We start from the raw sequence: 17,101 nt of genomic DNA, 5'->3' as shown, positions 1-17,101 counted from the left end.
CACTTACAGTAGATGTTCACTACTATCGCTGAATTTCAAGTAAGTGGCATAAAACCATTAACAGGCGCTCATGTAGCATTAGCAATAAGCGTCCTGGCTCTGTTGACTCAAGACGCCGTCCAAGGCATGTGTTTTCATGCCGGCACCTGAAGATATCCAACATCAAATGAAGCTTCTCTCAAATGCTCTTCTGAGTCACGTTTTCTTTTTCCAAAATGTTCATGCCTTCTCCCTTTCATTTGTAATAAACTTAGTTAAATTAGTTTTATTTATCAAGGAGAGACTGTCAAGACAAGACAAGCGTTTTGAAGGTTTGCACAGGAAGTTTTAAGGTAGCATTACGACTTACTTTACCACACAAGCACTCTTGCCTTATTACAGGTGAATCTTTGAATTCCATCAAACAGCATAGGATTTCAAATGTTTTCTAATAATAGAAGGTCTAATTAAAGCAATTTATGCTGGTTTTTCTAGTGTGAGGGATGCTCTGCTGGGAGACAGCAGTCTTTTTGCAGCCGTCTTCACACGGAGCGCTTTGAACCCTGCTGGTAATGACAGGAGACAAATGAAGGAGAAAGATGAGAAGGACTGAGGGAATGGCAAAGGGATAATGCGCACTACTGATGTGTTCTCTCACAACACGCCGGCATCCTTTGTTGTTATTTTAGCTAATCTCAAGTTAAACAGTCAGAGCTGGTCTGATTGATATGTGTGAGAGCACATCCATTTGCCACACACCACTGAGCACAAATGCGAAAGGACCGTGCAAGATCTATCAAAATGCATATTGATGTAATTGATCATGAACTGCCTGACTGGAGAGGTGGTGACGGAAAAAGGTCATCTCAAGATGCATCTGTGCGGTCATCTCGCTGCGACCTTTACAGCAGTTTTCTCTGTTCACTAAATACTCGAAAACCCAAATCCTGCAGGATTTCGCTAGCACAGATAGATAAGTTCAAGCGTTGCAACATCTGGTTTCAGCATTGTGGTTTCTCTTTAAAATATCATCCCGTCCTGTCCAGACGTTAAAGAATTATACAAGATGCATTTCCATATTAATCACATTCTTCAAGCACAGAATATCACTGTCTCTTATGAAAACCTCAAGACTGCGGTGAGCAGATTTATTTACAGAAGTAATTATCCCTAGTGTCTCAGCAAACAGACTAAGCTGGACATTGACCTCAGAACAGGAAACTAAGGCAAAAAGAAGTACAAACAACCCAGAGGAGACCACAAAACCACCAGAATTTCTGAGCAAAGAACAACAGCTGTTGCTTCACTATTGAGGACCGTCTTGACATTTTTCTGTGAACGGCAGCTCTGGGTCGTTGAGTCTAAACAAGTGAAATGTGGACAAATGAACTCAGCTGTGATGCTTCTTTACTGAAATGACTCCGAAGGGTTGATGGATGTAATGAAGATGTGATGGGCGTCCTACAGGGAGGACGCCCGCTGCTCTGGAGCAGGCAGACAGTGGCACAGCCACCTCAAAATAAGGCTTGTGTGTGTACATGTGGCTTATGCTCCATATGAGTGAGTGTGCCTGCTCATGTGTGTCCATGTCTCTGTAAAGACGTGATGACCTGTGACCTCCAGGCCCACAGGCACTTGTCAAAGCTCTTAATTCTCCGTTGGTTAGCAACCACACTCACGACTCCCAGGGATACCAGTGAATAAACAAGGGAAGCAATCATGAATCGCAGCTTTCAGCAGACAATCTAAAAACTCTCATTAAAGAAAAAACTTGGGATAACGCCACAATATATGCATTCATGCACATTCATGCAAAACCAAACAATTCTGCAGAGGTTTGAGGGGAAGAGACCGCGCTTAGTTTCACTGCTTCAGCTGTTTCTGGAGGAGCAAGTTCTCAGGATCAAACACTGTTGGCAGAAAACATTCGCTTCTATACAGTTTGACTTCATGGATGCCTTGAATGGCAATTAAAGCATCATCTAGGCTTTGGCATGTCTGCTTGACAAAACTCTTCCTGATACAACCCCAAATCAGAAACTGGTCTGGGGCCTCATTTATAAAAGAGTGTGTAGGATTCATACTAAAAGTGCACGTAAACCCAAAAGCCGAAAATGGCGGGCGCAAAAAAAAATCTGGATTTATAAAACTGTGTGCACGCACACTTGCACGCAATGTTCGCTTTATAAATCACAGTCCAGCTGGAAGGTTGCGCAGGTGAATTCGCCTCATATCCCGCCCTCTACACGCCCACTTCATACCATAAATGGGCAATGCAAAGTAGTATTTGCATATGAATGAGCCTGCTGAGCATGCGCAGCGGCTTCCTGCAGCCTGTTTGTTTCTGCTGCACGTCAGGATGAATGAGACGTGTCCAGCCAGGCAACCGTGTGAATAAATTTCACGGAGACTGAGATCGAGATGTTGTGGATGAGGTGGAGGCCAGGAAAAGGACATTATTTGGTGGTCACAGTAAAAGTAGAAAAACTATATAAATAGTATAAAATAAAGCGAGTGAGTGGCAGCACGCCATTGCTGCGCTAAACGCCGTGAGTGCAACGGCGCAATTTCCACTGGGGATAGGGGGGACATGTCCCCCCCCACTTTTCAAAATCATTTTTTTGTCCCCCCCCACTTTTTACAGTTTAAAAACTAACGGTAGGCTCAGCCTGTAATTGCAAATCATCAAGACACCCTGTGCGAAGGCGATGCGAAGACGGGACGGGAGCCCCGCTCCCCCTCCTCCCCTCCCCTCTCCCCTCAGTGCTGCTCAAGGCTGATTTATGGTTCCGCGTTAAAACGACGCAGAGCCTACGGCGTAGGCTCTGCGTCGTCTCATTATATATATAAAAAAAAATCTGAGTCCCTTTAGGGGCTCCGTAGAGTGGCCCGGCACTCATTTGTTCTGTCCTCAGTCACTCTACAGTTGGAGCGGTGGGTGACAAGGAGGTTCCCGGCGTGTCCTGGCACTGCGGCTGCAGTACCAGCACCAGAGTCCTGACTGACGCTGAGCTTCAAACACAGAGGGACACGATCAGCGCTATTATATTATAAGTCTGATATGTGATGACATTATTAAGAGTATGACATGAATCTGGCTTCATTTCACCATCTCACCGCCTGCGTCGCCAGTTCCCCATATCTTAAGTATGTTCCTACGGGAGGGTCAGGGTTGGCATAGATATATACGCAGATTTTTCGGTTAGTTTTTTCTTTTTAAATCCCAACCTTTGCGGAGAAGGTGGCTTCCGCATCTTTCAAGCCCTGTTTTGTGCGCAAGCAAGCTTTATAAATGAGGCCCCTGGACAGTAGGGATGGGAATTGATAAGATTTGTACGATTCCAATTCCATTTTCAATTCTGCTTCACGATTAGGTTCTTTATCAATACCCTTGATTCTCATTTGGAAAAAGGGTGAGGGTTGCATGCTGTGTGCACAAATGTATTTTCATGTTGGTAGTATTTCCTTCCTTTGACGAAATATCCAGTTGGCAAGTATTGCAAGATGCCCTGTTGTCATCTTTTTTACTGAAATGTAACCAGACTTCCGAGCGTTTGTATCGGTTTGGCGCCATGTTTACTGTTGACTGCTACGCAACGTAAGCTACGCAACGTAAGCTACGCAACGTAAGCTACGCAACGTAAGATAAGCAACATGATGACCTGATAGCTTAGTCCTTTTCATCTTTGGTCTGGAGTACACGTTGCCCATTTCTTCTCAAAAATAGATCATGAATATTGTTTCATCTAACCTCAGTGCACATTTCCCCTGTGTGATGGTCCATCCCAGATGCCTCCGAGCCCAGAGATGTTGACACTGCCTCCATATTATAAGCATATAAGTATGTTATAAGTTATAAGTAGTTTTTTTTCTGTAAAGTTTTAGATTTGCTACATTTGTGAGTAGTTCCGTTGTAGTGGTTGACACAGGTGTCCAACAGTAATCCACGTCTATGTGGTTCTATCAGCAGGTGATGAATAACAGTTCTCCCTACAGTGACATTTGATGGATGTTAGATCACAGGGAACTAAAATTCCTCCAGAGCTCCTGGATGGTTTTATGACATTATGCCTTGTAAGAAGGACAATTATGAAACGCCCTTCAGGTTATAAAACTCTGTTTTTGAACATTTCAATCATTTTCTCACACATTTGTTGGCCAAGTGGCGGACATCTGTTCCTGTAAGACTCAACTTCTAATGAATGCTGCTTTTCTACAAAAACACTCAATCAATTCCCTGTTGAGAAAGCCTATTTGAATTAATGCGTTTTTTCTTCCCTCTCACCTTCCTATTACTGCTAAATTGGCCCCAAACCATTTTTCTCTGGAATATCTTGCAGGCCTGAAATGCAAAAGTGAATGTATATTAACAAATGAAATGAAGAACGTGAGAAAATATGATCAACTTTGTGTTCTAATGTATGCAAATGTATGTGTTCTAATGTTTGTTTGTTTGTTTGGTTATTATTCAAGATTTTCATCTGAGATTGCCTGCACAATTACACACCCAGAGCCCATTTCTCTAAATACAGAGCAGTCTAAATGCTGAGAATCCCACATGTTCAGAATAATCAGCAATCACAGTGATGCTCTGCAAACAAGTGGGTAACTGGAGATGTATTAACAGAACTCTCTCCATGGGACAACAGAAGGAATTTTGACATTTTCGACCAACAATAAAAGGAACTGGTGTACAAAGACATCCTGTCAGTAAAGTCCTCATTAGTAGTAGGAGCCAGCTCATCCCTGTCAGCCTCACACAGACCACAGGAGTCTTGTTAGCTTAGAGTTTGACACAACAGGGCAGCTTCTCCCAATCAAGCCATCATTACTTAAAACCTCTGACATTCTGCAGCAGCAAGTGCTGCCCAATGTTTTGGGGCCATGAATGTTGGTCACCAAAACAACATGAGCTAGTACATGTGAACCCTGACCTCTGTACAAGTCAGATGTCTCAGTTCAAATGTTTCATGTCGGGTTGCTGAGCACCAACGTGATGGAATCAGGCCACGTTCTGCTGGTCTCTGAGCCCCTTTGTACATTCTGAACTGACAACAGAAGGAATAAAAGGTAAAATAATAGTAACCCTTAAAATACCTGGATTACTCAGTGTTAATATAATTATGATTAGTTATTATCTTAGCTAGAACTATGAGTATGATGATTTCCTATGCCTATTTAATGGAATTTTATCTGATGTGTACAGTTAAGTCCATGAGTATTTGGACACTGACAGAGGTTGGTTTTTCTTTTTTGTTTTTCTTTCTATTATACCCACATTCCTACCCTCCCCATAATTACCCTAGGGAAAAAAAAAAACATACATTAAGGGAGAACAAAATTAAATAAATATTAAAAAAATAAATTAATAAATAAATAAAAAAATATATAATGGCAGCAACAGCGATATCAAACTATATATTTATCCATACATACATACAAACATACATACATATAAGGCACAAGTTCGAAAATAAAGATACTCATTAGTCCCCTTTGGAAAAATTATCCAGTTTTCAGAATAATGGGAACCAAAATTCTTGAAAAATATGAGCACGGTTGTATTTTTCTAAAGTTAATTTTTCCAATGGTAAAAAACTGAAATTTGATCCAAAAAAAACTTGAAAGTTGGAGGGGAATCATCTTTCCAAAGTAAAAGTATGCATTTCTTAACGAAGTATGTGATCATAATTAATATCCTGCTTTTTTCCCGGTCTAACTGAAGATCCAGTGTGTCATTTAATAAATACAAATTGGAGCTTAACTCAAAATTAATTTCTAATACTGATTGTGTGAAGGAATTAATTGATTTCCAGAAAGTTATTAAAAGATCACATTCCCAAAACATATGTACAAATGTTCCATCGATTCTTTTACATCTTGGACATTTTAAAGAGATATCCTTTTTGTTTTTCTGTTTGTTTGTTATTATTATTTCCCCCCCCCATAAACCACCACAATGGATGCGAAATATAATGATCAAATGGTGATCAACATGCAGACTTTCAGGGCATTTACCATTTGGCTAAATTGACCATTTACAACCATTTTAAACAAAGTAAGCAAGTGTATTTGTATAGCACAATTCGACAACTACGGAATTCAAAGTAGTCAACTTTCTGGCCCTCTCGGTACTCGGAGCATTGATTAAATGGTCCATTCCCTTGTGACTTCAAGACAAATGAAGCAGGTAAAATGTCTGGAGTTGATATTAGGTATATTGAGCTGGCATTTGGCAGCTGTTTGACTGGAGCTGTCAATATGTAGTCTAGGAAGATCTCAATGCAAGTGGAGGACAATGCCATTAGGCTGAGAAAAAAAACCCAATAAAATTATAAGAACAAAATGTCAGCTGTGGCTGGATCTGCTATTTGGTACGTTATTAAAAAGAAAGAAAGCACTGGTAATATCAAAAGCTTCAAAAGTTCAGAAGACCACAGAAGACAAGAGAAGTGGTTGTTCACCCTTTGACAACATCAACAGTCAAGAATACTCTGGAAAAAGGAAGATCTGTGATGCCACTTAAGATAATTCCATTATAGTGCATTAAACTCGAGTGCTGCATCATTAGTACCCACTCCAGTTTTCCAGCTCCTGGCTTTGTTACACTTCTCTATACAGAGAACAATTAAATTAATAAATATACTTATTTTTATTCTCTAAATACCACTAAAATCTAACTGTATAAAAAGCGTCTTAAATAAGAATGAAAAACTGCTCCATTCTTACATTTTGCAATATCTTCAGACCATAAAACAAATCCCGTAGAATGTCGAAGCAAGACGCACTAAAGAGAGATCACTCAACAGATTCATGATGAAAATCTCCAAGATGAATACGGGATAAAAAAAAACTTAACCCAAGTTTTTAATGATTAGTTTTTGGATTATTACGTATCTTCCAATTACCACTGCTTCATTTCGCGTTGAAATTAAACTCTCAAATGAGAAGAGTTTCGAGGTTTCTGTTTATCACATGACACAACGGCCTTTAGGCTGGAGGTCTTTGAGGATACAAATGTATGTGATTAAGTACATATAACAACGGAAAGTTAAAATAAAGACATTTGATCAGTTTGACTACAATGTTTCATAATTCCTTCAGGTTCACTTCAAAGTAGACATACTATGAATAAACATATTTTGTGTGTGTTTGCAACCATTTATTTCACCATTCAAAGTTACTGCCAACTCACAAACCCACACATAACACAACCTCAACACCTGACAGTTTTTCATAGTGAGCCGTCTAGCTCTGGGAGGTTCTGTGACATCACAGACCCAGATCTGAGTAAAATCCTCCGTGTTTGACTTTTAACACTGAAGCCTGTATGTGTGGTGCAGGGCACAGAGTGGCTGATTCACCAGCTTCCTGCAACAGCCTGAGTGAAATTACCATAATAATCAATGCGCTGTGGAGCGCATCTTTTCAGCTTTCCGAAAGCATTGGAGTTGTTCTGATTGCACAAACCATCGTGTAATTACCTTAATGCAAAGTGTGCTTTTATAACCTTGGGGATAAAAGGTTAACTCCACCCAACTTCACATCATGCAGCATCTGGAGTACCTCAGAAGTGGGTCATACAAAGTATGAGCACCACTTTCATAACAGGAAGGAATACCCCACTTAAGAAACAGATTGGCTGGAGTTGAGCGTCTAACTTCACCCCCTTAAAACCAGCTGCTACTATCAAAGCTGTGAAGACACAAGTGAAAACTGGGCTTTTGTACTGGTTTCTCTGCTGTACTGTGTCCAAAGCCTGTCACTGACATTTCATGATAACTTCAGGAAATTCTGTCAACTGCCAAACGCTGAAAAACTAATGTGTTTCTTCTCAAGGTCACAAAAATGATCATGGTACCCATCCCATCTATTTAACCTTCGGGATATCCTAAAAAAAATATGGTAAGCTTAGAATGTACAATGTGTTTAAATGAAGTTCAATGAAACCAAAAATAGTAACTAAGAAAAATCTGTAAACATTTTTAATATGTGGGATTCTTGTAAGAAGTCAGCTTCATGTGACTCTTGTTAAAGTAAATAATGGAGGTATCTGTACACCATTGTTGGCACAAACCAAACAGAACATCACAAAACCGTAATGCCAACTTCCCAGCATGGTGGTGGAGAGATAATGATTTGGGCTTGTTTTGCACCACTTGATCCGGGCCCCCTGTGGTCACTGGGTCAACTGAGTCAACCATGACCTTCTCTGTTTCCCAAAGTATCCCAGCTTCAAATGTGAGTCCATGTGATTGATGGCTAAATCTTGGCTGATACTGCATGCAACAGGACCAAGATCGCAAATACACCAGCAAATAGGCTATACTGTACATGAGCATGACAGAAAGGGAAAATAAACAATGAGTTGTAACGCCCGAGCCAAAGCCCAGAGCACAACTACACTGAAATGCTGTAGAGGGAGTTTTAGAAAGTTTTTCAGAAAGAAATGTTATCAAGCCCCAATAAGCTGAAGCAACATTGTGAAGAGGGGATTCAATTCAAATTCAAAATTCCAATCATACAGAAAACAATTACTTATTGGTGCCAAAGGTAATTAAATTCAACACACTAAATCACTGTGTAGGCTTAAAGGGCCGCTTATTTTTTCTAGTTGTATATTTTATTTTTTATACATCATCATACTTGTACTATGATAGGCAGTTACCGTATTCTCATATATAAGATAATCAGCTATGTCCAACAGACTCCTCCTGCAACTGATTTATTCATTGAACTTTATCATTCAAATATTTCTACATAAAACCAAGGTTTCTGGGGGGGGTTTCTCCTTAACCAGACAGTTAATTGCTTTTTTTTTTTTTTTAGGTGCGCTAAGAACCGCTCCATCAGACTCCTCCCACAACTAATCGAGCCATTCAACTCTATCACTAAAATGTTTCTACATAAAACTGAGGTTTCCATGTTTTCTTTTATTCTCCTTTGCCAGCCAGTTAATTGATTTTTAAAAGTTGTGCTGGGAACTGCTTTTGGACACCGAGACTTTAATTACCGGGTATAAACTCTGCTCTGACTCTCGGCACCTCTGCAGGAAGCATCACGGCACCGAGGAAAGGGTGTTCACCCAGACTCAGAAAACACACCATCCCACCTCACACCCATCATGTTTTTAATGCAGCTTGCATTCTGCAGGTGAAGTACAGTCACCCATAGCTGAAATGTGGATACTGCCTTAAACATGGCTAAAATGTATAAATGTGGAAGAAGCGACTCACCTGAACAAACCGGGAGCAAAGCCAGTAGAAGGAGAACTCCTGTGTAACAGACCGACATCTCTAAGAGCAGCTGGAAACTGTTTTAATCCAGTCTGTGTTGGCAGTTTGTCTTTTTACATCTAAAATAAGTCTGCAACTTGGGCTGAAGGCAGAGCCGGTGGCGGGTATCTGTGGGTGGAAAAGAGTTCTTGAACTCTACAAATGTAAAGATAAATCTGGTCACAGCTGCTCCTCGGACTCGGAGAGGTCTGGGATGTTTGAATCAAAGTTCAAATCACTCGGAGACATCTTTGTGGGTTAAAGTCATTCTCCCATTTTTGGTCACATGGATGCTGTTCGCTCCCGCTGCCGAGCTCCTCTTTTTTCCAAAGCTGATAATAACTTCACGGAATTCATCGGTGATCGGGATGTATTCCACTTGAGCAGAGAGCGAGAAGAGAAAAGGAAGGGGCAGAGTCCAGCTGCAGTCACTTTAAGGGTTTAAACTTGCAGCGGTGCGCCGGTTTGTGGAGCTGCGCTGGTTGGATGAGGCGCCGCGCGTCTCTGCGCGCAGAGCTGCGTCGGTTTGCCTTCCCAGGCGGAGGTTTCTCTTTTTTTCTGTTGTGCTGAGGAGATTCCTGCGGGTCAGGCACCATTTAACCGCATAACAGAGCGAATGGCTCCACAATAAGGCTTTGAAACTCTTATTTTATGAATATGAGGCTGAATACGATCAATAAATATAAAAAAATACATTAAAATACCCAGCTATGGATTATTCATGGGTTAAATATCCCTGCATGGCAAAGTGCCACGACATCAACTTGTGAGCCAAGCTACCTTTAGTATAATGAAATTCAGGAAACTGCTGCAGAATATGAATTACGCACCAATTAAAGCTTTGTTTTCGGCGTTCAACATTATCAAAAAGGCCTTTTCAAGCAGAGAGCCTTATGAAATGCAGATTCTCCGACTAAAACTTAGCCTACTTAATATTTTAAAGTGTCTACTTTTGAAAGTGAGCTTAACGTGACCTTGATGAATGATTTATTCAGCCATTCCACCGCTGTGAAGAGGGGACGTGCGCTGCGTCTTTATTAGAACCAAAAGTGACAAGCTCAGGTATCACACAAAAATACAGTGATCTTAATGAGCCAGAAAAATGCGCCTCCATCCGCATGGAGCATCGGCACCCGGCGCTTCTGCAGTCAAAGACAAATCGATGAGGATTTCACCCTCTGACCCGTTAAGCGACCATGGCAAATGAGGATGAAATGTGAGTCCACTGGAAATGGGCTGTCCTAATGTCACGGTTAGACTGTAGCAGTTAAGCAGCTCCACAAACTTTTTTCTTTTGATCAGTTTTAAACGGATAAAGTTTCATTCTATAAAGTTCTATGAAGAGTTCTTGCGGTGCATCTCTAATGTGCTGAATCTCAGCCGTGTCTTTTGTCTGAGGAGGTCGGCGCGCCCTCTGCTGGCTGCAGGGCGGCATCACGGGCTGGCGACACGGATTTTTCCTCATAATGTATCCTAAATACTTTAGTCTTCAGAAAAAATCATACAAAATCACATTTGAAAGAAAAGGCATGTGTTTTAAAGTATTTTAATATAACCAGCCCAAAATCGTATAAGGATGAAAGAAACAAGAATTATTCATTTGCACAATTTCAACAATTCAAGCTTGCATGCATGAGGAATAATTAAGTCTTCTCAGTCTTAAAGTCATTTTTAGAGATTTGAAGAAAGTTTATCCTTTCAACCCTCACTGCCCTGTAGTCTGAAATCCTTTAATTGCTCTTTGTGGGTTTCAATTCAGTCAGCTCTGCAAGCCAAATCCTTACAGCTGGTAATAAACACATCTACCTTTGCAAAACATGAACTCCTTTTCTTTTCATTTCCTTCCAAAACACCTTCCACTCTCCTCTGCGTTTCTGCCTTCCTTATTTCCCTGTGTCTATACCATGTTCATCATGTTTCCAGGAACACAATTGCACATATAAATTTGAGTAGTTGTGCCACATTTATTGCTGTTTCACCCATTTTCATTCTTTGCTTCCCATTATTATTGCTTTCCTCCTATTTTCTGAATGGGGGACTCTGCTTGCCTTTTTTATTTTGTATCTTTTTTATTGCCTCCAAATAAATGCTATAACAACATATTTCCACTTTCTGGCAGACAAGTTGGCTGAAAAAGAGTGACAACTACAGTATTGTCTATTGTATTGCAGAGGACAATGATGTCTGTCTCTTTCCTTCTCTCTCTCTCTCTCATACACAAAAATAAGCTGCCGTCCATCATTCAGTTTCAGGCAGAAAAAAATGTAGAGGACAGGTGGAACTCCTGTTTTGGGTTTGTCTCCTAAACATGCACAGAGATGCACAACATAAAGCAGAATTTGTGAACTCAGACACATTTTTTCATGATCCAAACCCTCATCCTCAATGTTTCCAGGAACAGATGGTGAAAAAAGAAAAGGAAAAGCACTTGAAGACATGCACATCTTCATGGCAGGACAGCAAATAAAATGGCACGGCTTTTGAGGAGACTGTGCCAAACCCTGGGAGCTATTTATATTTATTCATGTCATTCCAGAGTAGCTATCCAGTTGGTTCTCAGCCAGGGGAGAAATATCTCCCAAAAGAACAAAGCCAAATCCAAAAAAAATATATATTTATGAACAAATAAATAATTTGGAATCCTATCTGAGCAACAAACTTGGACTCGGTTTGTTTTCTATTAGTCACTGTTGAACATTCCCACAAAAAAATTACAGTAATTTTTTTAATAACCGTTACAGAAATAATCTCTCCATTGCTGTCATCGGGACGCTGGAGGAGAGGGCTGTTTGAACTGTTGTATGTTTCGCTGGGTAGCTGAGTATGTAACGCATCACTGCCATTAGCTGCTCCTTTCATATTCCATTCTCCACGCTGGGTCCCCATTCTCGCCACTGCATCTGACAGCTCCTTAGCATTTTCTGTTAATTTCTTGTCTAAATCTCTGCTTATTTGTCTGCACCTCCCCCTGCATATGCTTGGTAGCTGGTGGAGTATTGGGGGGAGGCAAACCAGCCTCCCCTTCACAGCTTAGACGCAGAGACTGATAAAATAGCTCTCCTTTCTCTTATTTTCTTTTCCTCTCTCGTACTGGTAGAACCCTGGATCGTCACGTGCTCAAAATGCACAATCTCTCTGTCATCCTTTCTGTGAGTTGAACTGCATAGGTTTTAAATATAAAACAAACACCTTTTGCCTTTTGCTGAGCAAAACAAGTAGATTTAGAATAAAAACATGAAAAGCTCTGTATTTGTTTCTAAAAATAAGAGTCTCATATAGATCCCTTCTGAACAGTGGTCAGCACAGATGGAGCCACAGTTCGGCTAAACAGAGAAGGGAGTCGGGGAAGGGTTTAATATTTGTTCCACCCTACATCCCATGTCAAAGCCCTGACCATGAAATGTCAAACTAGGGGGAGGCAGGATTTAACCGAGAAGCTTTGGTAACACCACTTGCAATCTACAGAAGCTGAACTGGCATTATGTGGTCTTACAGTCTGTGTCAGCAAAACGGGAGAAAAATCTTCCCGGGCTCAACATTGTTCCCTTTAAAGGATAAAGGCAGGAGCAGCTCAACCTGTGGTACCCTTAAACGAAGTATTGGCTTTGTCAAAATCTATTGCAGAGGTTTCTTTGAGGCAAAATAAAACTGCTTGGACAGATATTAGAACAGTTTTCAGCAAAAAAAAAAAAAAATCCAGAGACTATTCGCTTGTTTGAATGGAAATGACCGTAGAAATCATCTAATCACAAGGGAGAAACTCAATGCATCTAGTTATGTAGACGTGGTCTGGAGGATCTGCTGTCGTTCACATCGGGAGATATAATGTAATAGCCATTTATGACAACCTGTGTAGCAATGTTGTATCAGTTGGGCCACAGCAGAGCCCTTCACCACAGGATGAGCCCTTTTTTGAGGTGGAAACTAACGCTTCAGTGAGCACAAGCTCTCCACAACTGGACAGAGGAGGATATTATGAATCACTGTTTGGTTTGATGGCCTTGATTTCCTCTGATTTATTCTAACAGAGTTGGTATTTGATGTGAGGGACATGAAGGCATGGATCTAACATTCCTTGAATCTGCAGTTGAGGCTGTTGCTGGTTTTGTTATGGTCTCAAGACAACATACTCAAGTAAAGTACAACCTAAGAATTTGCTAAGGTATTCTTTGTCATATCAGAAGTGTAAAACACTGCTTTTGATTGAAGACATCTGTTAATGGATTCTGTGCTCTTTAAAAACATTCTGTGCTGCACTGATCATAGAAAAACAGTCCGAAAGCCTACCTTTGTATCCAAAACCATTGTCTTGAACAGGTTCTGTGTCCAGTGCAGGTGATGCAGTGATGACCTCACGCCTTCCTCTATGTTTTTCTGCTTCTGTGTGTGTAGGAAACAAACAAACAAGCAAAAACAAAACAAGCAAATTGCTTAGCCTACAGCCAAAAATGTAAGTTTGTAGGATAGCTGCAAGCAACGTATCATTACTAGTAGCATAAATCACATAAATAAATACACTCAAGTATACTCTGTGTGTGAGTATTTTCCTTATGGCCATGGAAGACCATGTCAGCATTGGAAGGTTAATTCAATTTAAAAGTCACAGAAATGGTAACACATGTGTCAACACATTGATGTTACCTTCTGTGAAGCTAGTCCAAACTGAATTATACATCATGTATAACTATGAGGATGCATATACATGTATAATACATGTATATGCATCCTCATGGTTCAGAGAATGAAATAAAACATTTCCAACTGAGTCTCGATCTTCCAAAGGTAGCAGAAGACCAACTAGAACATCTGTACTCAGTCTTTACCATTGAGGAAATAGTCAGTGTCATTGAACATCTGCCTTCACGTAAGGCGTTGGTAAAGTGTAATTTCCTGAAGAATCGGCACCTTTACTTCTGACTCTGTGTGATTCATCTTTTGTGAAAGGAATTCTCCCACCCTCTTTGTCAAAAGCCCTTATTATACTCCTGAAAAAAGATAAAGGCCCTTCTGAGTATAAAGGCTACAGACCAGTAAGTTTGACCTCTTATGACAGTAAAATCCTGTCTACACTTCTGACTAATCGGTAAGACCGAGTCATAACATCTTATTTAAAAAAATATAACGATTGTAAATATTGTGTCCAGATTTGCAACTATTATGAGACTTCGTTGATGTTTTCTACTGTTGCACCACTAGAGGGCGCCACAGCTTTACCGTGCCACTGCAGTCAACGCCACAAGGGCAATAAAGCCAGAACTTTCTTTTTATTTTTTTAAATTAATAAATGAAATGCTGACTTGCATAAGGATTATTGATCTTATTTGCAAGTCGAGGTGATATGGTAACAAAATATTTAAGAAAAATGCATTCTGTGATAACCTCAAACGCATTTTATACTGCGCGTTTAATCGTAGTTCTGTGTGCATTTCACAGCTCTTGAGCTGAACAGGGGACTAAAAAAACGTGCTACTAAATAGGAATTTGGACTGATTTTGATGTTTGCAGCATCCGTCGGGATATAAGTAAGACTTATCTGTCTTGAAGTTTTTCCACCACAAGAGGACAGCAACTCTGTGAGGTTGAAGTATTACTCTCATGAAGACTTAACTGTATGTGTTGCTCACTCGGGAGAGTCTCACCTGATGGCGTGTCCGTGGCTTTGCCGTGCTCCAGCTGGCTGGCACAGAGCAGGCTGATGAGAAAACCCAGCTGAACTGTCATCATTGCTTCACAAGACCCCGTCTCCTCTCAGCAAAGCCCGATAAATCTGGAAGAGAGAATATTGATGGTACCTTTTCATGTGTCATTCCACAAACATTGCATGGAAGAATTATTTTAATTATTATTAGTAATTTTCTGAATTTCTATTATAGTTTAATGATTTAGGTTTTTTTTGTTAGAAATTATAAAATCAAAACTATACATATGAAGAAAGAACAAAGAAGTACTCCTTGTGATGCTGGCAGATATGTAAAGCATATGTATGTATGCGTCTCTGTAAAATTCCATCAAAGACAAAAAGACAGACAGATGGACCTTCTTCTAAAACCCCTCCCGACAGCCAAACTCTGTGTTTGTCTGCTTCAGAGTGATCCCTTCACTCTGCGTGCTGCTCATTTCCTACACCGACAGCATAAGTGAGCTCCTACACTTGAAACAGACCATCTATGTGCTTCCTTTCAAAGCCGTCTGACTGCACTTTATTTGCAAGTATTATGTCAAAATTCCTCATGCTTTCCCACAATACAAGTGACGCAACTGTACAAACATGCTGCAGCACCTCAAATCCAAAAGTCCTGGCAAAAAAAAAAAAACGCCTGTGCACACAGACACACCGTGCAATAAACCCTTGCTCTCAAGTGGGTATAGTGATGAGACGTATGACAGCGCCAGGCAGGGAGAAAAGGGAAGTCACTTCTACTGATCAGCCATCTGTGGTACAAACAGCTTTGCAACTCATCTCAACTATCTGATGGACAGCCAGATTCATGGGATGTCTTGGCACCCTGCAGCCACGAAATGCCTTAATTGTTGAGAGAAAAACACAGCCACAGCCAACTTCATAAAAATGCCAAAAGCTTGAGCAGAATTGTTAATACACTGAGCGCAAAGTGAATAAAATAGAAACTTTTTTTTTTTTTTTTTACAGAATGGGAAAAGCAGTTTTCTGCACATTCAGTGCTTGGTCTATTAGATATATAATGGACCTTATTTAGGATATACAGAAGACAAACTGCAGGGATTAGTCTGGTGCTATAGTTGTGAAGCCTTAGAAAATGATGATGAACTGTTATTGTTTGGCAGTTTTCTGAACAGTGTTACAAAGTTCAAAACAAAGCAGATAGTTAAAGTTTATTCAGCCTTAAATTAAACTCCAAATTAGTTAAATTAATACAATAATAAACAATAATAATAATAATTGCTAAGCTAAGAAATTGATGCTCCTATAAGACACTTTTTTATTTGAATGTATGAAGAATTGTGAAGGATTACAGCTTAAATACCGGAAATTCATCTGAAGCAACATTAAAGATAATGCAGCGAGGATTTGGAGTTACAGTAAAAACAGGAATAGATATGAATATCTAAAAAAAAGTCATGATAAAAGGTATGTAAATTAATAATGAGCAATGTTGTTCTGGTAGCCAGTTAGTTCCCTACTTTGGACCAATCAGGGTATGTCAGTGTTTGATGTTTATTATTTTATTGTGTTTAAGACAGCACTAACTCCACGTACTTTGGTGATGTCAACATAATTTCTAACTCCTAACGAGATTGAGGTGTTTAGGTTTAGGCGATACTGACCACAGGATTAATTGGAGCGCCGCAGAACCTGACAGAGATCAATGAAGCGTCAACCCCAATAATATTAGTTTGCTCATCAGTCATCTTCAAAAATGCCAGAGGTGACATGTAAAGCTTTTCCGTTCTCCGATAAAATATCAGCATCATGCACATCCGGCACAAAATGTGCAAAGTGTCCAGATGGTCTGTTGAATCCCTCAGTTTCCTCTGCCGTAGGGGAGCGGGGTATTTATTTTATTGCCTAATTGTTCATGAACTGTAATCCTGCCAAACAACAGCTTATTAGCTTCGTCTTTTAGTTCAGAGGTTTTAAAACCCCAAATCATCTGGTCCTCGCTGGGTGTGGAATATTGTGCTTCCACTGATCATCAGCAACTTTGACATGCTCTGTAAAAGGAAAGGTTTGGCATTTTGCTGATCTCAAAAATTCAGGTGGGAAATATTTAAGTACCAACCAGGGAAGATATCAGCAGTGACCTCAGAGAAGCAGATGTTACTGTCCATCACCCTGGAATGGTTTTACGACTGTTTTCCAAATAAGT

General features: G+C 40.2%; 1 protein-coding gene across 1 annotated transcript in view; it reads right to left on the bottom strand.

Moving 5' to 3' along the window:
• The window catches only part of LOC133459751 (roundabout homolog 1-like), a 113,596-nt gene extending 103,946 nt beyond the window's left edge, over positions 1-9,650 (bottom strand). The window contains exon 1 of the mRNA XM_061740020.1: positions 9,216-9,650. Within this exon, the coding sequence (XP_061596004.1) occupies positions 9,216-9,273 (58 nt within the window). The 5' untranslated portion in view covers positions 9,274-9,650. The remainder of the gene's footprint in view (positions 1-9,215) is intronic.
• Between the last annotated feature and the right edge of the window lie 7,451 nt (positions 9,651-17,101).

Source organism: Cololabis saira, chromosome 14, assembly GCF_033807715.1.
Source record: "Cololabis saira isolate AMF1-May2022 chromosome 14, fColSai1.1, whole genome shotgun sequence".
Classification (NCBI taxonomy): domain Eukaryota; kingdom Metazoa; phylum Chordata; class Actinopteri; order Beloniformes; family Belonidae; genus Cololabis; species Cololabis saira.
The sequence above is the reverse complement of the archived record's forward strand: the minus strand, read 5'-3'. Positions and strand labels throughout refer to the sequence as shown.